This window comes from Bolinopsis microptera, chromosome 9 (genome assembly GCF_026151205.1).
Source record: "Bolinopsis microptera isolate Bmic1 chromosome 9, MBARI_Bmic_1.0, whole genome shotgun sequence".
Classification (NCBI taxonomy): domain Eukaryota; kingdom Metazoa; phylum Ctenophora; class Tentaculata; order Lobata; family Bolinopsidae; genus Bolinopsis; species Bolinopsis microptera.
In genome coordinates, this window is record NC_087080.1 from 1375757 (window position 1) to 1398626 (window position 22870).

Sequence of the window (22870 nt, forward strand, 5' to 3'; positions counted from 1 at the left end):
GATTTCACATAAATAATCAATTCGGCTGAACCAACACATAGCAAGAGCCACATTAATGTATGGGCCGTTCTAACAAAATTGAATGCAAACAATAACAAGAAATCAACATATCAGTAAATAATCATAAGCATTTTGTTTCTTACAATTCCGTCACAACTGACATATAGAAGAAAAAAAGAAGAAGACAAGCGGAGAGGATATTGGACGGACAGAATAGTAACCAACAAAAACACATTCTGAACTCATAAGAACTGATGAGCTAATCAGCCAGACTGTATCGGCAGCCCAGAGGTTACTTGATCGTTTTGGCCCTTAAAGTAGAAATCCGCTCTGACTGCCGATACATACTGTAGACTATTACCATTTCAGCATAAACAATGGAAGTAAGTTTTATATAACAATGGAAGTAATTTTTTTAAATACACTAATTACATATCTTAGTCGCAAAAGTCTTATGAAAGTCTTAAGGCAATCACCTTTCAAAGTCTTTCTCTAACTACGGTGTAGGCGAATGGAGTGTCTCGATCTTTAACTAACAGTTGGCCGTCAACGAATGGTGGAGGAAGTCCTGGGTCTGAAAACAATATCTTAAAACCAATTTAATAACGTAACGAATTGAAAACTACTTGTAAATTGGCAAACGTGTAAATATAGTTACAAAAATGAATGTCAAGTCTTGCTCTATGATACAACATTTATCAATTCATATGTCTGGTCTTCGACCTCCTTTCCGCATTCAACGCTTCAACTTAAGGGGGGGGTTCACCCTGATATTGTTGTGAAACTTGGTTTCGAGATAGCAGTTGACCACTAACTATAGACCTAGTGACCGAACTTTTGAGGGGGTCCCGGACCCAACCGCAAACGGTGCCCGCGGGGCCAGCCACGCCCTATTTTAGTTTTTCCCCCCTCCCCCCCCCCCAACCAAATTAGGCCCAATTTAGCCAAATACCCTGAACATGCCAAATCCAGATTTTAGGTAATCTACCTTGTAGGCTAGTGATTCCCTGAACTCGTATATGAATTTTCATCAAGATGGACAAAAAATGACTGAGTTATGAGCACAACCAAGGACCCTATTTGGGCATACGCACCAAATTTTGATCGAGTTTGGCCCATAAATTGGTCAAATATCCAATATTTTTGAATGAAACTACTTAATATGGAAGGTAGTCCTATACTACCACATAACTTTTATTTTATGCCACCCTTACCTACTTTATTTTATTCTTATGAATCATGTATATTGTAGGTGCATGACAGGCGCAATCTGAGCTGACCACAATTCCGAGTTTAAAGAACGGCCCTTTGTTTCCGAGGTTCGATTTTTAAGCCCCTCGTCACAACAGCTACAATCGCTTACTACTGGACGATCATAAAGACCAGGTCGCGTAAGCTTTTGTAGGCCCGACTGTACATTGAGCCAGTTACGCAATCGTTTAAATTAAGAATATTTACGCATATGTGAAACCACCTAGACAAGGGACCCAGTCTGTACCGAGGATGCACCGGAGGGGATTGGCACTCCTGGGTGCCACCTGACGGTCCTGGCCAATAGAGTGGACTTAGCTGTCACAACTGGAACTTTTTTTCGCTTGCTTGCAGTACACATAAGTATATCGTATCTCCTAAATGATTATATTTCCATAATACATGGGTAATTTTCACTTTGTGGGGTTCAAAAAGATAAGATACTAGCTAGGTGTGGACTGTCGTCCCCTTACCACCCTGTTTCACTTGCCTGGTGACGTATTTCCAGTCCTGGGGGTGACCAACTCCAGGTAGTGAACACCAGGTAGCCCGAAAACACAGCCGACTAGAGGGTACCAAGGCAGTGTGTTAATTCACATTTCGTTAGACACGGGGTCTTCAGTTACTCTCCATCAGTGTTGTAATATGATTTAGCGTGTTCTTAGATCCTCCTATACTGTTACACTCCACCTGGGATTAGGATAATTATTATTATAAAGGACTCCATTTTCCCAAATTGGAATATATATCTACTACTCTATGCAGACGTTGTAACTGAACTAACCGTCTCGGCTGACGAAGGAGAATCAATTATTCTTGGCGCCCGATCAAGCTGGTACCGACAATAGCAAGTAACAACACGGTATTAGCAGGAATCCTCGTAGATATGTGACATTAATTGAGAATAAGGAACTACGATGTTGTACGTCACAACATGGCCTGATGACGTCACAACATGGCCTGATGACGTCACAACATGGCCTGATGACGTCACAACATAGCTCACTGTACAACTCCTCGTAGATATGTGACATTAATTGAGAATAAGGAACTACGATGTTGTACGTCACAACATGGCCTGATGACGTCACAACATGGCCTGGTGACGTCACAACATAGCTCACTGTACAACTCCTCGTAGATATGTGACATTAATTGAGAATAAGGAACTACGATGTTCAACTATAGACTGAAGGATATCTGTAAATCCAAACTCTTAAAGAGTCTAAATTGCTCATAGAGGCTTGTGAGTCAGTACTACTCTACGGATCAGAAACCTGGACACTGACAAAGGCTCAAGAGAAACGTTTGGACGGGACATACACAAAGATGCTGCGTATGGTGCTGGGTATCTCATGGAAGGACAAGGTCTGTCAAACAAGTTAGGAAACTGGAAATTAAAATTGGTGGGACACTGCATCAGACGTCCTGAGCTACTTATCGGTGATTTGGTCTTATGGGAACCTATGCATGATAGAGAACAGCAAGGCCGACCAATACAAAGCTACTTGTATATGTCACTGAAGGATGTTCATGGGACTAACTCTAAAGAGGAACTGCGAACCCTGATACGGGACAAGGATATATGGAGGGGGTTGTCTGAAGTAGATCGGACTTTGTTCCGACATAATATGTATATATATACCACTAAACTACAGAAAGTCCTCAAGAAACTACACACCGACAAGAAGATCACGACCGACCTATACCACAAGATGCGCAACCTACATCCTAGATGGCCTCAACTTTACAGACAACCTAAGATACACAAACCCGGCGCACCTATCCGTCCCGTAGTAAGCTTCTACAACACCCCCCTACAAGCCCTCCACAAAGTCCTCGCTTCTTTTCTCAAACCCCTAGCCCAGAACCCCTTACGCCTCAAAGACTCTTCCGACTTCAAACACCGCTTCGACTCCTCTCTCAATCCATCCTTCCACTACCACGCCTCCTTAGACGTCCAATCCTTGTACACCTCCTGTGACATGCGCCTAGTAGCCCTCAAAACTGTCATCTCCTCCTTTGAACAGAACCCCTCTCGTCTTCCCCTCAATGTCACCACCACCACCATAGGCTCCCTTATCAACTTTTGCCTTGACAACTCATACCTTGAATTCAACTGCTCCTTCTACTCCCAAGACGAAGGTGGTACAATGGGATCCCCCCTCATTGTTGAACTAGCTGAAATCCGCCTTGCTGAAATCGAGACCTTAGATTTATCCTCATGTCCTGACCCTCCGAACACTTACTCCCATTTTTTTGACGACGGCCTTGGATCTTTCAGAGACAGAAACCACGCAGAATCCTTCCTTACATTCCTTAACTCCCTTAGCTGAAGACCTCAACTTTACCCAAGAACATCCCTCTACAGACGGAACTATACCCTTCCTTGACGTTCTCATCCACCCTGACAAATCCACATCAGTCTACAGAAAACCCACCCACACCAACCTCTACACCAAGTACTCCTCCTGCACCACCAACTCATCTAAGAACGCAGTCATCCGATCACTGACCAGAAGAGCCCACAACATCTGCTCACCCCAACACCTTGACGACGAATTCCAGACAGTACGACACGTTTGCCTCCAGAACGGCTTCCCTCCTCACCGCATCACTACCATCATGGACGAAGTACAACGGAAATTCACCAACCCCTCTCGCCACTAATCCCTAGCCTCATTCAACTGACAGACCCGTGAACATGCCCTTAGTGTTTCTCTTCCTTTCCATCCCTCCCTATCGAAACCCATCTCCAAGATACTCGGACAACACGACATCAAAGTCACCCACTCCTCTGCTACCTCCCTCCGCAACCTCCTCACCAAAACGAAGACCACACCCCCTACTCACCTCACTCCCAACACCATCTACGAAATTTCCTGCTCACAGTGTCCCTCCAAATACGCCGGACAGACCTACAGACCCTTGGTCCACCGCATGAAAGAACACGAACGATGTTACAGACTCAACAACGCCATCGACGAATCCACAGACAGAATCAAATCAGCCCCTGCACATCATGCCCTGACCACCGGCCACACCATCTCCTGGAACAACATCGAAGTCCTCAAATCCCTCACCTCACGCTCCCAACTTGACCTCACAGAACATGCAGCTATACAAATACGACAACCAGCCATGAACAGAACAGACCGCGCACCCAAATGTAGTTCTCTCTGGGACCCCATTCTTCCTAAAATTGCCAAATCCTTAAAGTCCAGACCATCTGGCATTTCCTTCTCAACCTCAACAGAAGACTAAATTTTTATTGACATTGTACTGTAATTTTCACTTTCTCACCCACACCCCTCCCACCCTCCATCCCTGACGCCACTCAATCACATATAAGCATTGTCCACCACATCACATTCAGCTGACGACGATTAACACATGTTTATTGAAAGCTTCTACAAGTTAAATCATCGTATCTCTTATATGTTTCTAACCCAACTCCACTCAATTGTATATAATATATATTTATATATGGGTTAATAAGACCTGCATAAGCCAGGGTAACGGCCCATAGCAGGGTAACCAGGATGGCCCAGTAGCCAAAAACTTGATTAACTAGCAAAGATAAAAAGGTAACAATAGGTAATAAATAGCTAACAATACTATACCAGTATTTAAGATGCATAGTCCAGAAAGATCAAACTGGGTTGCCCCTTAGTCTTAGTTAGTCTTAGTTAGTCTTTTGAGAGAATCCATAGATGACTGCCGTATTCTTCTCTCTGTTTCCTTTCTTCTATGTGTTGTTGTAACCTAACTGTAACGTGGAGTTAAAGAAATGTCTTGTATGGTATACTATGGTCCTGAGAGGTAACACGTTAAAAGATTATCTTAAAGGGCGGTAGAGGTCAATGTAACAAATAGTACAGCAAGACAAAGGGAGCTTCATTACACGCTCTGAAGAAGGGGAGGGGAGTTCCGACATAGTAGTAGTAGTACTCTTATTATTCCTAGATCTAACATGCTGAGATTAATAGAAAAAGTAATCTACCTCTAGAACGAACCTAACACGCATGATGGTTTTAGGAATGGTCATCTAGTTTAGGAGGAATCTTATCAACAAAACTGCAACATGTATTCGTGTCTGGTTGAACCTGGATAGAAATTACTTATTACTAGCTGCATTGATTTAGATGAATGGAGGAAACTGGAATAGACAATTGAAAACAATATTATTATAAATTCACCTGCATAAGCCAGGGGAACGGCCCATAGCAGGCTAACCAGGATGGCCCAGTACCCAAAAACCTGATTAACTAGCACGGATAAAAAGGTAACAATAGGTAAAAATAGATAACAATACTATACCAGTATAAAATGTATAGTTTAGAAAGATCAAACTGGGTTGCCCCTTCTGTTAGTCTTTTGAAAGAGTCCATAGATGACTGCCGTATTCTTCTCTCTGTTTCCTTTCTTCTATGTGTTGTTGTAACCTAACTGTAACGAGGAGTTAAAGAAATGTATTGTATGGTATACTATGGTCCTCAGAGGTAACAAGTTAAAAGATTATCTTAAAGGGCTGTAGAGGTCAATGTAACAAATAGTAGAGCAAGACAAAGGGAGCTTCCTTACACGCTCTGAAGAAGGGGAGGGGAGTTCCGACATAGTAGTAGTAGTACTCTTATTATTCCTAGATCTAACATGCTGAGATTAATAGAAAAAGTAATCTACCTCTAGAACGAACCTAACACGCATGATGGTTTTAGGAATGGTCATCTAGTTTAGGAGGAATCTTATCAACAAAACTGCAACATGTATTCGTGTCTGGTTGAACCTGGATAGAAATTACTTATTACTAGCTGCATTGATTTAGATGAATGGAGGAAACTGGAATAGACAATTGAAAACAATATTATTATAAATTCACCTGCATAAGCCAGGGGAACGGCCCATAGCAGGCTAACCAGGATGGCCCAGTACCCAAAAACCTGATTAACTAGCACGGATAAAAAGGTAACAATAGGTAAAAATAGATAACAATACTATACCAGTATAAGATGCATAGTTCAGGAAGATCAAACTGGGTTGTTCCTTCTGTTAGTCTTTTGAGAGAATCCATAGATGACTGCCGTATTCTTCTCTCTGTTTCCTTTCTTCTATGTGTTGTTGTAACCTAACTGTAACGAGGAGTTAAAGAAATGTCTTGTAAGGTATACTATGGTCCTGAGAGGTAACAAATTAAAAGATTATCTTAAAGGGCTGTAGAGGTCAATGTAACAAATAGTAGAGCAAAACAAAGGGAGCTTCATTACACGCTCTGAAGAAGGGGAGGGGAGTTCCGACATAGTAGTAGTATAAGTAGTACTCTTATTATTCTTAGATCTAACATGCCGAGATTAATAGAAAAGTAATTTACCTCTAGAACGAACCTAACACGCATGATGGTCTTAGGAATGGTCATCTAGTTTAGGAGGAATCTTATCAACAAAACTGCAACATGTATTCGTGTCTGGTTGAACCTGGATAGAAATTACTTATTACTAGCTGCGTTGATTTAGATGAATGGAGGAAGCTGGAATAGACAATCGAAAACAATATTATTATAAAATCACGTCTGAACTCTTAATTTAGAAGCAAGACAGCTAAATTAAACGCTCACATCAAATTAAGAAAAGGAACTTACTGGATTACTACTATTAGCAAGCTTATCGAAACATAGCGTAGCTGGTCGAAACCGGCCTACTGGCCCCTGAGTACTGGAACAACCCTATCGGCTGTGCTGGCTTAGATTGCTCTATCTTCCGATCGTCATCCCCATATATCGTCTCCGAATCTCACAGAGTCCTGTGTCTGCTGCTCATTATCTTTAAACTCTGCCGCTCATTATCCATTCTTACGATCCATAGACCACCGTCTGAGACTGTGATTGGCCGATCTGCTATCAGGTGTTCTTCTGTGGTGTTCTGATTAGACACCTTTATGGAATGTCATCAACCTTGTCGAACTATCCCTTGGTTGAACACAAAAAGCTTCATTTGTTAATTAAACGTAAGCTTCTTCTATAATTCGGATACACTTCTTATATAAATAATCTGCTAAACTTTAGGAGATGTATCTTACACATAAAATCATTCAAGCACAGTCAATGACTGGAAATTTTTAGTAATTTTCATTACACCAAATAAACAAAATGCCTTTATGCAATTCATGTATGAACAACGAATCTCAAACCACTAAAATTACTCCTTTTTACTAAAATAGCCAATTTTAAATATTACCGTGGCAGGAGGATATACAGGATGGAACTTAAAATTATTTTATTTTTAATTGAACCTTATGAGCAACGGATATAGAACTTTCCTGTTTTCAGCACATCAAATTGAATTGAATGTGGTTTAGCTTAAGCAAGGGTCCAATTGTTATCTAAGAAAAACTTAGTTAATTTGTTCTCGATAAACAATGTTATTTTGTAATTTTACAAAAATAAAACAACGAATTCCAAAAAAAATGATCATCGATAAATACGTAGTTTAAATATTTAAAGCCGATGAAAAGTAAGCAAATAAACTAAAACAGCTCCATCTAAATAGTGGTCCTGTTAGTGTTAGACTTTCTGTCGTGCACTCTTAAGTATTTCGAGGAATAAAGAATGTAAAACTTAATTAGTAAGACATTCAATTAACATAGTTTAACTCATCATTAGAGCATTAGTATTTAGTCTTGATATCAGTTTAATAAGTTGGTCAGGGACCGGCCTGATGTACCAGCAAATGTTTACCTACAAATATATATAATGATTATTATCTATTAAAAGTCAAAAACTCACACAAGATTAGATATTGTTGAAACTATCAAAATGTAGCTTATTTTAAAAAAACATAGCTGAGCACAGTTAAAGTTGCCTTTAGGATTGTAAAGCAGTCTTGATACCAGTTTAATTGGCATTCTGTCATGATGAAAGGTACAACTCTTCAAAAATGAATAAATCATAATTCAGAGCCCCATTATAGAATAAAACATAGCAGATGATAATATTATAAACCCCTCCAGGTTAGAATAAGATTATGATTATCCCGGCTCCCGCTGTGAGTTTTGATGACGTGTATCACGTGACTACTACGACGCGCATTGGTAAAAAATTTCTCGTGATCACCTATGGCTTAACGTAAGAACTATAAATACACTTGATCTACGTATCGGTTTAATTGCAGGCGCTGGCAAAATTCCAGCACACTGCTTACATAATTACGTGTACTCTTACATTACTTGGACCAGTTCCAGAATTTGTCTCGACGGTTACATTTGTCCGGTTAATTTTGTCGTAGCAAAATTGCCCTGTTTGATATAAGCCATGTATTATAGTCGTCTACTTTGATGAACTTCATGAAACGATATCATTATTAGCTCCACCTTTTATCGCTTGCCAGGCTTAACTCGACGCCCCTTATCAATATTCATTCAACGTTCTGACTGAGGAATAATGTTTAAATAGAACGCCAATTTCAAATGTCGTAGTATACCTTAGTTTTATATATTTAGTAGTATAATATACTCCCCAATTCCATTTCATATTTTCCATACTGATCTCATATAGCTAGAATTAAGAGTAAAATGTCAAATTTGTTGATCCTAGCACTAATCCGGAGGGGTTTATAACACATAACACCGGCACGCTTCAGTTATATTAAAATAACCCCTCGTGCTGAAGGCAAAGCACATCGGGGTTATTTTCACAATAATCCCTCGTGCTTCGCTCTCGAAATTATTATCAATTTTTCCGGCCGCACGTCGCGGGAAAAATTGAAATTCAATCCCTGCGCATGCCGGGATTGATCTTCTATCTTCTAACATGTACGACTACGAGTTACAGTATCAATTATCATAGAGTAAACACTTCACCGATTTTCTGTCTCAGCTAATACTTGATTTGAAAGTTCCCGATCCTCTTGTACTCTTATATGTTCCATCTGTATGACATCTAGATCATTGTTCCCGCTCTGTATGTCTTCACTCCTTGACTGAATGAATCTTGCAACGGAAGACATAACTGCAGAGATACTTAACCTGATAAGTCTTTTTACCTCCCCCAACTTTCTGCCTAGGAACTCTGCTAATGTTTTTTCGTATATCAGCGGGTTGATAACAGAGTTAAGTGGAAGAGCTATCATCGCATACGTCACATACCAGTCAGTAGCATCGAAAAATTCAAGATTATGCATACCGCTTATAACAATGAATGGTACCCAGCAAAGGAAATCAGTCGCAACAATAAGAGTAATTTTATTCTGTATAGACCTATTTTCCCTAACTCTTTCTGGGTTATGACGCTGTCCTGATCTCCGTGAAGAAATCCTTGTCTGGATATAAATAACTATGTAGCAAACAGAAATGATGATGAAGCAGACTAAGTTCACACCAAGCATAAGCCAAACTACTGGATCTCCTTTTTGATCAGTTATGTCTGCTATATTTTGTATCGTTTGTCTGATTCTTCTTGCATCGTCACTCCGAACAAAGTACTTGAATAAGCAAACACCGTCATTACCATAGAAATGAACTGGACGTCTACTCAAAAGTCCATGTTGCTGAGTGAACATACCGTCCACCTTATCACTGATTTGTTTCCAGGTTAAATCCATAGTGATGTTACTGTTAGTGGTATTGTAATGTGCTTGAAGAACTTTAACATGTTTCTCTTTGTTGGGGAAGCCAATGAACACTTTGTAGGCGGGGTCATAGTACATTCCTTGTACAAAATATTCCTCTAATGAAGGCATTAATGGTGTAACAGCTATAGCTAGTGAAGCAGTGATAATACCCGTTACCAAGAAACCAACCTTGATGACGGAATTTCTGTTAACAGGGCGTGGAATACTCATTTTCTTGAAAGTGAGCTTGTGCATTCTTATGATACTCAAGGATGCCATTGCAAAAAGGGACAGTTGTGATCCAACTGTGCTGATGACCCCTAATATGGAGCATGCTGTTCCGGTGTACCATTCGGGTTGATGTCTGCAAAACCCGTTCCCATATACAAAACTATCATAGAAAGACAACATAATCAAGTATAATCCAATAAATAGATCCCCTGATCCGATAAGACTGACCATTGCCTTATTAGTTAACATACTTCTAGTCCCACTATCCTGAAGAGTTTTCAGCCCACAGAATACGGTGTACGAGTTGAAGATCAATGCTAGTACACCCATGACCCAGCACAATACTTGCAGTATCCAGTTTTTAAGTATTCTTTTCTCACAAGTGCTATTGCATTCGTCTGAAAGGTCAAAGCAATCATACATACCATCACATACCTGTGATAAGGGAATAAACTGATGTTTAGTTGAGTTTAACGTGTTTTCACATATCATACTATTTGAACAGGGTAACTCGTCACTCATGTCCCCGCAATCATTTACGAGATCGCACACTTGCTTGTATTCAATACATTGACTATTATTGCATTGGAAATAGTCCTGGTGAAATTGGCCTTCTTTCGATTTTGTAACAAACGTTAGAAAAGAGTTGTTAGCAAGCGTATATACTCGGTCAGGATATTGTCCAGGACATGAATTGTACAACAATGTTCTGTTTTTATTTAGAGGACATGGGGCATCTGAACATAGATCCATGCAACTGAGAAACAGGTAATATTCACCAAACAAATATCTGCAATTAACCTTTGAGGTCGGAACGATTAACTCTGACTTTGTAATTCCGAATACATCAATCCTGGGTAGTATGAATTCTTTTACTTCACAGTTGGAGTCACTGCATACATTTCGCAATCCTCCGTGATAAAAAGCGGTCTTATTGATCGTTGGGATCAAATCTCTAGCGATCCTACAAACCCCATTCTCTGCACCGTCACCACACGTCTCCACTCCATCACAAAGTTGTTCGAATTGAACGTATGGTTTATCACCTTTTAGACACAGATAGACGTTATCGCAAGTTGATCACTTTCTTTAAAACGAGAGGTTATAGTTTGATTGTCACAGAAATAAAAATCCTCAGCCTGTTCATCTAACCCGTCCATACAATCCAACTGATTGTCCATTATCCAAGAAACTGGTATTCCGAACATATTTATTTCTAAGTTAAACCTACGGACACATTGAAATTCCTTCGTCATGTATTCACACATGTCATGAAGTTCGTCACTTCCATCAGTACAATCCCACACTCCGTCACACATCCTGTGTTTGTGTAGTCTGCAATCAGTGGAAGTAGACGGTGATATACAACTGTTTTGAATGTCATCGTCACATAACTTTACTGGTAACCTAGCCCATTCATCATATTCATAACACTCCATTTGCTTAGAAACACTCGACAAATACCCATTAATATGACAATACCCCCCTACTCGCTCTATATCAGAACAGTTAGTCTGATCTAGATAGTTGAGACAGTATGGAAAGATTTGCTTCTGTATATCAAATACTGGGCACCTAGTATAGTTCAATATAGGTACTGTTCTAATCTTGTTATACCACACTTTACGTTGGTAGTGTGTACACGTGTGTGGGGTAGTTTCAGTTACTTTACAGTCCTGTTCATCCTCTTCTTTAGCACAGTAATTGTATCCGTTACATATACTATGTACAGGAACATACTCCTTCTTCCCCTCATATGTGCAGTTAAATCCGTATTTATACCCGTTACAATCACTTTCATCTATACACTTGTCAGTGTCTTCACATTTATCATTACAGAGACTAGTTCCAGTGTACTGTTGTGGGTCATGCTTTACAGAACAAACATTATCTACACTACAGTTCTTATCACATCTCTTATATGTGTTATTGCAAAACAAGCCTCCACACAGCACATCCGTGTTTGTTATTTCTGTGTTGAACCCACATGCCTGATACACGTGGGAATCGTTTTCACACACTGAAGTGACCCTGTCAAACCGAGATATTATATCATCACTAAAATCTTCATTTTCAAAGTACACATCAGAGTGGGTACACTTGAAGTTGTATCGTTTTTTCTCTTCATTGAAATACACATTTTTCAGAAACCCGCCTACTGTTGTTACTGTACAATTTTCTCCTGATTTTCTCAGTTCGCTTACTATACTGTAGTTTACACAGTTAGAACAAGAGCAGTACCTAGCCGTGTTACCACACATACCACCCCACCTGTAACTACAACACGGGTTCTCCCCATCAGGGTTACACTCAGCAGGACTGTTATCAGGGAGGGGATACCTACTACCACATCCACCGTCATACCTCCACTTTATCTTACCTCCTGATTCTCTCCAGTCCCTATATATAACACTGTAGTCTATACAGTAATAACAAGAGCAGTGATCAGCCGTGTTACCACACCGCCACTGACTACAACACGGGTTCTCCCCATCAGGGTCACACTGAGCAGGACTGTTATCAGGGAGGGGATACTGAATACCACATCTACCGTCAGATCTCCACTTTCTCTTACCTCCTGATTCTCTCCAGTCCCTATATATAACACTGTAGTCTACACAGTCAGTACAAGAGCAGTGATTAGTCGTGTTACTACACACACCACGCAACCAGTCACTACAACACGGGTACTCCCCGTCAGGGTCACACTGAGCAGGACTGTTATCAGGGAGGCGATAATCTCTACCACATTTACCGTCAGATCTCCACTTTCTCTTACCTCCTGATAGAGTGAAGTATTGTACACTTAGTACTATTTGTATTGTTTATATTGTCAACATATGTATTGACGTATAACTCATTTAATCATTGTGACTAATTTGTTCTCATATAATGTCGGTGTAGGGGGAAATTCAAACAAACCACTATCAGTAGTTAACATGGTTACACCACTGCTACTAGTTACCATGGTTACACCACTGCTACTAGTTACCATGGTTACACCACTGCTACTAGTTACCATGGTTACACCACTGCTACTAGTTACCATGGTAACACCACTGCTAATAGTTACCATGGTTACACCACTGCTACTAGTTACCATGGGTAAACCACTGCTACTAGTTATTATGGTTACACCACTGCTACTAGTTACCATGGTTACACCACTGCTACTAGTTACCATGGGTAAACCACTATCACCTTGTTTAAAAATTTTGATCGGTTTAAAGGACCAGTTAACTGAAAAAAAAGTTATCCTCATATTTTGACAGATTGTGACAAATAGCAAACTAAGCAACGAATCGAAATTCCTAAATCTCTAACTGCTCTCTAACGCGTGTAAATAGCGTTTGTATTATTTTGGCGATGACGTCATAAAGTCCCTTGCGCGCGCAGAGGAGCTCGTGACACTGTATTTTACAGGTAGAAAATGGACATAATACAATGTTTTTCCCCGAATAACTCGAAAAGTAAGTAATTTAGGGTACATGTTGCTTCATAAGTTGTATATAAACATGGCCATTCTGCACAATTTGCATACATCCAAAAACCTTTAGGGCCTTCATAGCCCAATTTACCAGATACCCATAGTTTTGCATGATTTCTGGAACCGAAAATCAGTTTTTGGCCAATAACTGAAAAAGTAAGCACTTTAAGGCATATGTTTGTTCGTAAGTCATATATTAATATGCTAATTGCGGTTCTTTTGCACCCTGTCTAAAGACTCTATCACGATCTTATCGAAAATGGGCTCAGCACCACGCCCAAAATGGTTTTTGGCGAATTTCTCGAAAAGTAAGGATTTTAGGCCATGTGTTGCTCAATAACTCTATATAAACATGCATATGCGGCTTCGTTTAAGCCTATTTTGAAGTCTCTACGACCTTCAGAAGCAAGGGGTCGGTTAAGTTATTGGGTCAATATGGGCGTGGCCCTCCTGGGTTTTCTCCACGGTCAAAAAAATATCTCCAAACGAAAATCGTTTATTCATACCTTCGGGAAGGTCTGTGCAAAGTTTCGTGAGTATCTGAACATTTGCGGGTTCATTTCCATAAATGTCCATAAATGACTGGACTACACAACTTTAGAGTTAACTTTAGAGAAACTCATAAGTCATTTATCTCAAATTAAGCTGTTAGTGTCCATGATCAACCTATGGCGACAATGTTTTACGTGAAATGTAAAAATCAGGAGTAATATAAAAAGTGTATTTTCAGATTAAAGTGCTAGCTCATAGTTTTAGAATTGTATAGATTAACGTTGGTCGTTTAGCCATCTAACAATCGATCGTGCCGTAATATATGGCCAAAGAATAATAGGGTCTTGGAAATTCTATAGTTGTTCAGTGGGTCGATTGACTGAACACGTTTGCACTTGGTATTTAAACTTACCAGTAGTTTATTTATGTTATGTACCGATGATAATGCAATTAGGATAACAACTAGGTAGGCCGTAAGTCTAATTCAAAACACACCGCACACGCGTACACTCCAATCAGTATTACTATTTGGTAGACCGGGTATTTTGGCGGGAATTCTGTTCCCATGGCACTGTTCTGATAGAAGCTACTTCTACTAATGGTCCCAGAGGAACGGCCGTAAAGTAGCCAGACTTCTTGTCTCCTATACTGGCTGACACATGCCATGCGGACTAAAGTTAGAAATTTCGCTATGCTATAAATATATAATTGCCCTCGGAATTGAACAAACTCCTATTTATCTAGATCCTTTCTAAATTCGTTAGAGTTTCATGGACTGGGGAAAAATAATCGGTACAGTCTCCCTGCTTGTGTAACTAGCAATAAAAACAATCCAAAATTATCACATATGACATATAAGTTGTAATAGCAGAAACTTTCTAACCGTACATTCACCCGCCACTGTTCAAGAACCTATATCACTGTTTAAAATCATGACGTGAGCACTGTACATCAAATCAGCTATTCCTTTAGTTAGGATGATAGCCAAAACTATAAGGATTTTGGAGAACTAGGGAAATAGTCATAATTCTAAAATTTGAGTGAGTTACAGGTGTTTTATTGACAACGATAAACATTTGCAACGTATATTACGCTATGCCAGCGCGCACTGAGGGACTTTATGACGTCACGACAGAGGCACATATTAGGTGCGGTAAAAAAATCGAAATTATGCGGTACCGCACCCGACTATAAAGGTAAAATGTGCGGTAAGGTGCGGTAAGGTGCGGTAAATTTTTACCAATTATGCGGCAAATGTGCGGCGATTTTTTCGGGAATTGTGCAGTTTTCTTTTGCATTTTCTCAAGGACTTTGGAAATTCTAAACGTATAACCGCCGCTCTTATCAAAAATAGGTCTGTTTATGTGTTACTGAGGGTGTAGTTCTTTACTAAGACCATGATTGAACCTAATATTGAGATTCAGTTATCTGAGAACAGTGACTTGATCTGGTAGAGATCAGGAGACAGTTATTTGAAGACACCTCTTGATAGAGTCGATCAGATCCCATGCAGGTATCTTCTGTTTCTTGTGTGGTGAGTTTGATGATGGGTCACTGTCTGTACCTGTTCGTTTCTTTAGGAAACGGTCCATGACGTTGTGATGTGATAATGATATAGAGTAATCAGATGATGTGGTGAAGTTACGAATGATAACTGATACACTATAATCGAAGTACGGTAACGACGAGGGTTCCATAACGGCCTGGGTCACGGTCCCGAAAGGGCCTGGGTCAGGGTCCCGAAAGGGCCTGGGTAACGGTCCCGAAAGGGCCTGGGTCACGGTCCCGAAAGGGCCTCGGTCACGTGGCCTAAGCATGAGTTCCAAAAGGGCCTGGGTCAGGGTCCCGAAAGGGCCTGGGTAACGGTCCCGAAAGGGCCTGGGTCACGGTCCCGAAAGGGCCTCAGTCACGTGGCCTAAGCATGAGTTCCAAAAGGGCCTGGGTCACGGTCCCGAAAGGGCCTGGGTCAGGGTCCCGAAAGGGCCTGGGTAACGGTCCCGAAAGGGCCTGGGTCACGGTCCCGAAAGGGCCTCGGTCACGTGGTAACCGGGTCACGTGGCCTAAGTATGAGTTCCAAAAGGGCCTGAGTCACGGTCCCGAAAGGGCCTGGGTCAGGGTCCCGAAAGGGCCTGGGTCAGGGTCCCGAAAGGTCCTGAGTCACGTGGTAACTGGGTCACGTGGCCTAGGTATGAGTTCCAAAAGGGCCTGGGTCACGGTCCCGAAAGGGCCTGGGTCAGGGTCCCGAAAGGGCCTGAGTCACTATAAAAGGGCCCGACTTTTAACATATTTTGGTTTTTACACTCGAAAATCTTAACGCGAAAATTTCAAAATTATGCGAAATTACGCGGAAAATGCTAGATTATGCGGAAATATGCAGATAATTACAAAATGTGCGGAAATGTGCGGAAAACAATAAATTATGCGGAAGTGTGCGGAAAACGGTAAATTGTGCGATCCCGCACCCATCGCACCTAATATGTGCCCATGCGTCACGAGGCCACAGCTTATTATTGCAATAACACGCGTTACACGTACGCTAGAGAGTTGGTTCTTTCGGCGATACGATTCTTTACCGGTTTGTCACAGCTGATTTAAATCTTAGCCAAATTGGAGACTACAAATTTTTCAGTTAACTGGTCCTTTAAATGGCAGTTTCAAATAGATTATTTTCATACAATCTTGTTAACCTGCTTTGAAATACTTTCAATAAAAATAATCTAATCAAATTATGAAATAATTTTGATCTAACAATTGATATCAGTACATCAGTACAGCCGTGGCCGATAACACTTGATCGAGCATGGAAGTGAAAGAACATAATATTGCTAACCAATAATTTGTCTTTTGTGGCGATCACTACCGAAGTCTTTCACAGCTCTGGGTGCAGTTCCGTTTTCTGAAACATGAATGATCAACAACTGCGTGTATAAATACGGATTTACAAGGGCGTAGCCAGGACTTTTGATAGGGGGAGGAGCTCTATCTTAATCAGAATCAATCTGGAGACAGTCATTTCAAGCTTAAGTGTACAAATTAGCAGTAGGCTGGTTCTGATGTTCAATTACATTACTAGTGTATAACCCGTGCCTACAGCCGGGACTACAATATCACAGTTGAAATTCAAAGGTATAAAATCGCCTATTATATTCGGAAACACGCAATACAATTTCGTAGTTAAAACGGTGCGAAAGTACAAACTCGCTCAGTCCAAGCACACCGCAATTTAGTGCCCTTCGCGTCTCTCTATATCTAAAAGTAATACTTGATAGTAATCTTGAGTCAACTGTCAAATTAACCTAATCATATTGCAAATCTGTTATGAAGGGGAGAGAGAACGAGAATGGGAGAAAGTAAAGTGAGACACTTTAGAAACACCTTTGCGTCACAAAATGATCAATTATACATTAAACCACTTACCACCGACCCGAATTTTGAAAAATCTTGTTTAAATTACTCCTCCAGATCCAGTCTTAACCCTTTAAATTTCGATTGGCAATAATAAATAAGCTTACGTAGCTTCGGAAACATCTGAAAAGAACCTATAAGACTGAGCATCAATTCTCGCCAATTTTGAAAATTCAAGCAAATGGGGATATTCAAAAAGTTTAGATATCTGTGATCAGATCGACACAATACCGTAGAAATATATTTCGTAAGCTCCTTAAAACAACTCTTCCAGATCCAGTCTTACCCTTTAATTGGCCATAACCATAGCTGAAGTAACTCAGATATGTCCGATTAGACCTCCTAAACTGGCCTCCAGCCGACATTTTAAAAATTGAAGCAAATGGAGGTTTTCAAAGGGTGCCAGGATGTCTCTCGACAACATACCGTACAAATTATTTCATACGCCCTAAAATTACTTCTCTATGATCTAAGTACCTTACTTTCAATTGGACATATCTCAACAGCAGAAGTACTTCCTGATACTATCGATTAGAACTTATATAAGACTGGCCTCCAAGCTCCCACATTTTTTCATCAGACTTTATTTGCTAAAAAAGTTAAGATTGATAGAAGGTGGTAGTGAAATTGAAGATGGGTAGGTAGGTAGGTAGGTTTTTTCGGATTAGTGTCACGTGTCACAAAAGGAAACATGCAATCAAACCCTCCTAATGCGTTATTTGAATGCTAATTCTCCGCGTGAAGAGCAGTTCTGGTATCGTGCCATGGTTCTATGTTAAACCCTCCGCTACGTATTGCAGGATTTGACGATTGATTGAATTGTACACTCAAATGCGCGGCGCAAGCATACCATATGAATTATAATGTAATTGATTTGGAATAACAAGCGATTTCCCGGATCTTATAAATGTTTTAAGTAGTTCAAGCTTTTCTTTACCTTGATCAATGATCCTGATGCGTACAAACATACTAACTTCTCGTTTTGTTAGTGAGTACTGGTGAAACCCACAGACTTGGCTCCCGATAATGATATTAGTGAATCCGTTAACAGTTTGACCAAATATGCTGACGATATTAATGTTGAACATGATTGACGAGTGATTGATTTGTTATACGAAAGGGACATAAATGTAATTATGAGTTTACAATACTACTCCGGATTTTTACACGACTACCATTTTAATTTAATAAATCTAACACTTTTGTACACTTTTTAAACAACAATTCCTTCATGTAAGATGGCCTATATCTATATCCTACAAATACGATACTATAGCTATCCCCATGTCTAGTAGATTAGTTAAGTTAGTTAGTTAGGAAGTAAGTTTAGTAAGGTATGTATGTGGAGACGGCCTATCCCCGCAAGCCTCTAGTCGGATCCCTAGTGTTCCCCTACCGAGTACCTAAGTAGGAAGTGGAACATCCCTCACGGATAAGTAACGGACCCCAATTAATCTAGAAGCCTTAGTCCCTAAAACTCCCGCCGATTAATTGCGACCGTTGAACACCCGTAGTGACGAGGCCCAGGTACCGAGTAACCCCCTTTCTATTCCGATCTACATCCCTGTATGAAGACGGCTGCCTACCCAAATACCGGAGGGAACCCTCAACACCAAGGGCCCTGTGTACTTAAGTGATAGATACCACAGATTAACAGCTGACCAATCCCCTAAGAGCTAGGACCACCTCCGAGTAAATTAAGGACAGCAATTCACCTAGACTATAAAGTCGTCTCCACCAATAAGGATAGAAATTCCCAGAACTCTCGAGCATCCCCGTAATTAAGGAATAGCGGCGTGCCGGACGAGTGGAAACCTCGCGGAGGACAGCATTATAAAGACTCATCAGAAGTCGTTTCAGCAGAATTATTTTTTATTTCAAAACATTCTAATTTTGATGTCAAAGATGACAGGGATAAGAAATAGTTAATGTGAGATTTTTAGAAGTTTGACATAACATACGTGCCAGCACTGTAATCACACGGAAATATCGGTGAAAAAATCCAAAAATCGCCATATTCAGGTGCCCTAAAAACCATGTTTAAAATTGGAGTTAAAGATCTGAAACTTTGCTGGGCGTCTAGCCGATACCAAATCGACTGTTAAAAAAATTTCGTTTTCAGGAGTCATCGGAAATGGGTTTTCTAGAACCCAGTTTTACGAACAGTAGTCGGGACATCTATCTATGTATAGGTAACAATAATATATATATATATATCAGGGATAGACGCTTTGCCAATCAATAGATGTGAAATACTTGGTGGGGAGGTGAAACACATTTGTTTATTTTAAATAGATGAGCACAATGTTACGGCAGGTTGAGGAGGATGAAACAACATTTTGTATTATAGAAGGCTTGTAACACATGTAACTCATTCTTGTTACCCCCCTTTGAAGGCCCCCCCCCCCGAATTATTTGCTGAACAACGCGCAAAACATAACCGAGGAAATCGACCTTCTTATTAACTCATTTTGATGACTGTTTCTGACCTAGAATTGCACGAAAAATCGATTAGCTAGGTTTCAGAACCTATAAACACATCCTCATCCCTCAAAATTTGATGTTTTATGGTTGATACGAGCAACAAGCAACATATATTGTTGATCCTTCGGTTCTACTAGTGACCTAGGCATTAAGCTGACCCGACAGATCGAGAGCGAATCCTCACCTTAACTGATCAAACGGGTACTAACACAAATTTTCAGATATAAAATGTTTTCTTTGCGATACGTTTATTGGGGCCAGCTTGGCAACTTGAGTGAAGACCATAGTACGAAAACACACAGCAAGGTAAGCAACTCACTTTTAGTGACTGTATCCTCACGTAACATTCAGATCCTGTAACATATGAACAGGGAGATTCGTCTCTAAACAAATCGAACAAGTAACTATCACAAGATTATTTTCCCAGTGCACAGCTATGATAACAAAGACAAAAGAAACACAATGAAGTAGGTTAAGAACACCACAATATAACAATCATACTAACAACAGAATTAAATTTTTCTGACGACGGGCAGCCCAGAGTGCTCCGTGATCCGCAACGAGCGACCACTTGTAATAGGTGTTAATGTCACGTGACGGCTGATCCGTTCCAATTACAAACAGGACGAGTCCAGCAGATCGATATCGTGTGTTTACTTCCCTTATCTTTATTTGACCCTGCTGTTCACATTGTTTATCTCTACCAACATCTCGTCTTGGCAAGGTCCGCGTGCAATACTCCTGCACCCGGTAAACAAACGCCCATAATTACGTCACGAACTTGAAATAGTGTGGATTGTTGTACTTATATAACCGTGCCCATTGCCCACGTACAATACAAACTGTGGGGGGGGGGGGTTTAAGATAGACAACCGACCTTGATATTGTGTTGGTCGCTCCTCCAACTGACTGGTGATGCAAACACCGTCCATCATGACGGAACATTAACAAATTATTTACGCACTATTTCTATGGGCTGGTGAGACATTTAGTTTTGACATTTTTTCAGCGCTTTTAGACAAATTCTTCATCAACGACCTCTAGACAAATCATAGACGCTTTCTTACATTTTTTGCCCTTTTGGCCCTTTTTTGGCACTTTTGGCGCTTTTTTTTGGACATTTTTTTTGACGCTTTATTGCGCGCTTTTTTGGCAGCTTTTTTTCGGCACTTTTTTGGAGATTTTTGGCGCATTTTGGCACTTTTTGGGCTATACTTATTGACGCTTATTGACGCCTTTTTTTTGAAACTTTTTGACGCTTTTTGAGAACATAATTACATAATCAAATGTAATTACACACTGTACTCTACACTCATATTTGAATACTAATTACAGTGTGCATTTTCTAGTATTCTTATTCGGCAAATTGCAATCAAGTTATATAACTATAGTAATCATGAGCCTCCTCCTCCTTCCTCTCCCTCCTCCCACATCCATCCCAGGGTCCCCCACCTCCTGCCTCCTATCCTCCCATCCTTATCCCCTCCTCCTCTCAGAACCTCCTCCTCCCCCTCAAGGGTCCTCATCCTCCTAGCCTCCCTCCCAGTCCCGTCCTCCTCGCTCCTCATCATCACTCATCTGTCCTCCTCCTGATCCTCCTCCTCATCAGTCCCTTTTCCCTCAGTCCTCCTCAGTCTTCCTCCACCTCCTCAGTTTCTCCTCCACAATCCTCCTCTTAGTCACCTCCTCTTCCCAGTTCTTCTCATAACCTCCTCCTCCTCATCCCCCCACCTCATCCTCACTAGTCCTCCCTCCTCCTCATCATCAGTGCTCCTCCCTCCTCCTTCAAGTAGGGGGACCAAAACGACAAATATGTAAATTAGCATTTAGTTGCTTCCCCTCCTCCGTCCCCCCCCCCCCCATCCTCCTCCTACGTCCTCCTCCTCAGTCCCTCCTCCTCAGTCCGCCTCCTCCTCCTCTCTTCTTATTCCCCTCCTAATCCTCCTCCTTGCTCTCATCAACCTCCTCCTCAGTCCTCCTCCTCTTCCTTAGTCCTCCTCCTCCTCCTTTTCTTCATCAGTCCTCCTCCTCTCTTCCTCATAATCGTCCTCGTCCTCGTTGTCCTCCTCAGTCTTCACGCGCGACCTCTTCCCTCCTAGTCGTCTCAATACGAATAAGATGTATCTGCTGTAAGACAGCAGCTTGTGTAGCCAAAGCCTGTCTTAGACCTAGTTTAAATTTAACCTCGTTTCCCTTTTTTGCAGATGTAGTGCTGCTTCGTGTTAATATTTATTTCAACCGTTAATAGTGGTAAATTTATTTACTTTTGTTATAACTTCCCCTTCCACCTAAAATTAAATGAATGAAAATTCTACCTGTATAATTAACTGGCAATATTTAGCTGGTACCGTACATAATCGTACGTATTTTTTGTCACATTTTTTTAAGGGAGGTGGGCGACAGTGATTTTTTTTAAATGACCAAGGTTCAACTTAAATAAAATAAAAAATTATGTTAATATTCAGTTCATGACTAGTACGAATAAGTTCCTACAATCCCCCCCGCCCCCCCCCCCCCCCAACCGTATTGTCATTGTACATGGCCTGTGGGCACGGTTACATATAACGATCACGATTACACAAATTCCTAGTTTCTGCATGACGTAATCATGGCGTGTGTACTAGCGGTGAAGAAATAGGAGCACCTTGAAATTGCAAGCTGTGGTAGAGAAACTCAATGATGAACAAAGGGTCAAATTACAGATAAGAAAGGTAAACAGAAGATAAAATATCCCGTCTGCTGACTCGTCCTGTATGTAATTGGACGGGATCAGCGTCACGTGACATAACACCTCTATTACAAGTGGTCACCCGTTGAGATCAAGGTAGCAACATCAGGGCTGCCCGTCGTCAAATAAATATTAATTCAGTTGTTAGTATGATTGTTATATTGTGGTGTTTCGGAACCTACCGTCATTGTG

At 40.8% G+C, this 22870-nt stretch overlaps 3 protein-coding genes across 3 annotated transcripts; 1 reads left to right on the forward strand and 2 right to left on the reverse strand.

The window, feature by feature from the left end:
• Window positions 1-2765: 2765 nt before the first annotated feature.
• LOC134821042 (uncharacterized) lies at window positions 2766-4515 on the forward strand. Its single transcript, XM_063831709.1, has 3 exons — window positions 2766-3399; window positions 3536-3885; window positions 4012-4515. Exons 1-3 carry the CDS (start codon window positions 2766-2768, stop codon window positions 4513-4515), a joined length of 1488 nt encoding a protein of 495 aa, XP_063687779.1.
• A 4583-nt stretch (window positions 4516-9098) lies between these two features.
• On the reverse strand, window positions 9099-10746 carry LOC134821043 (uncharacterized). Its single transcript, XM_063831710.1, has one exon. It carries the CDS (start codon window positions 10503-10505, stop codon window positions 9099-9101), a length of 1407 nt encoding a protein of 468 aa, XP_063687780.1. The 5' UTR covers window positions 10506-10746.
• A 588-nt stretch (window positions 10747-11334) lies between these two features.
• Window positions 11335-20885, reverse strand: LOC134821045 (uncharacterized). The gene is made up of 4 exons (XM_063831711.1): window positions 20828-20885; window positions 16892-16957; window positions 11755-12864; window positions 11335-11417 (listed from the first exon to the last, which is right to left on the reverse strand). The coding sequence occupies exons 1-4, from the start codon at window positions 20883-20885 to the stop codon at window positions 11335-11337; spliced, it is 1317 nt and encodes a 438-aa protein (XP_063687781.1).
• Window positions 20886-22870: the final 1985 nt, after the last annotated feature.

What these genes read in the sequence shown, in the direction of transcription:
- LOC134821043 (XM_063831710.1), bottom strand. Translation starts at nt 10,505, where the DNA reads ATGTATGATTGCTTTGACCTTTCAGACGAATGCAATAGCACTTGTGAG.
- LOC134821045 (XM_063831711.1), bottom strand. Translation starts at nt 20,885, where the DNA reads ATGATGGACGGTGTTTGCATCACCAGTCAGTTGGAGGAGCGACCAACA. An exon ending in GCGACCAACACAATATCAAG is followed by an intron (nt 16,958 to 20,827) that starts GTCGGTTGTCTA and finishes TTCATGTTTCAG; the next exon opens with AAAACGGAACTGCACCCAGA. An exon ending in AGAAGAGGATGAACAGGACT is followed by an intron (nt 11,418 to 11,754) that starts GTAAAGTAACTG and finishes CACTGATTGCAG; the next exon opens with ACTACACAAACACAGGATGT.
- LOC134821042 (XM_063831709.1), top strand. Translation starts at nt 2,766, where the DNA reads ATGTCACTGAAGGATGTTCATGGGACTAACTCTAAAGAGGAACTGCGA. An exon ending in CTACTCCCAAGACGAAGGTG is followed by an intron (nt 3,400 to 3,535) that starts GTACAATGGGAT and finishes TGGATCTTTCAG; the next exon opens with AGACAGAAACCACGCAGAAT. An exon ending in TCACTACCATCATGGACGAA is followed by an intron (nt 3,886 to 4,011) that starts GTACAACGGAAA and finishes CCCATCTCCAAG; the next exon opens with ATACTCGGACAACACGACAT.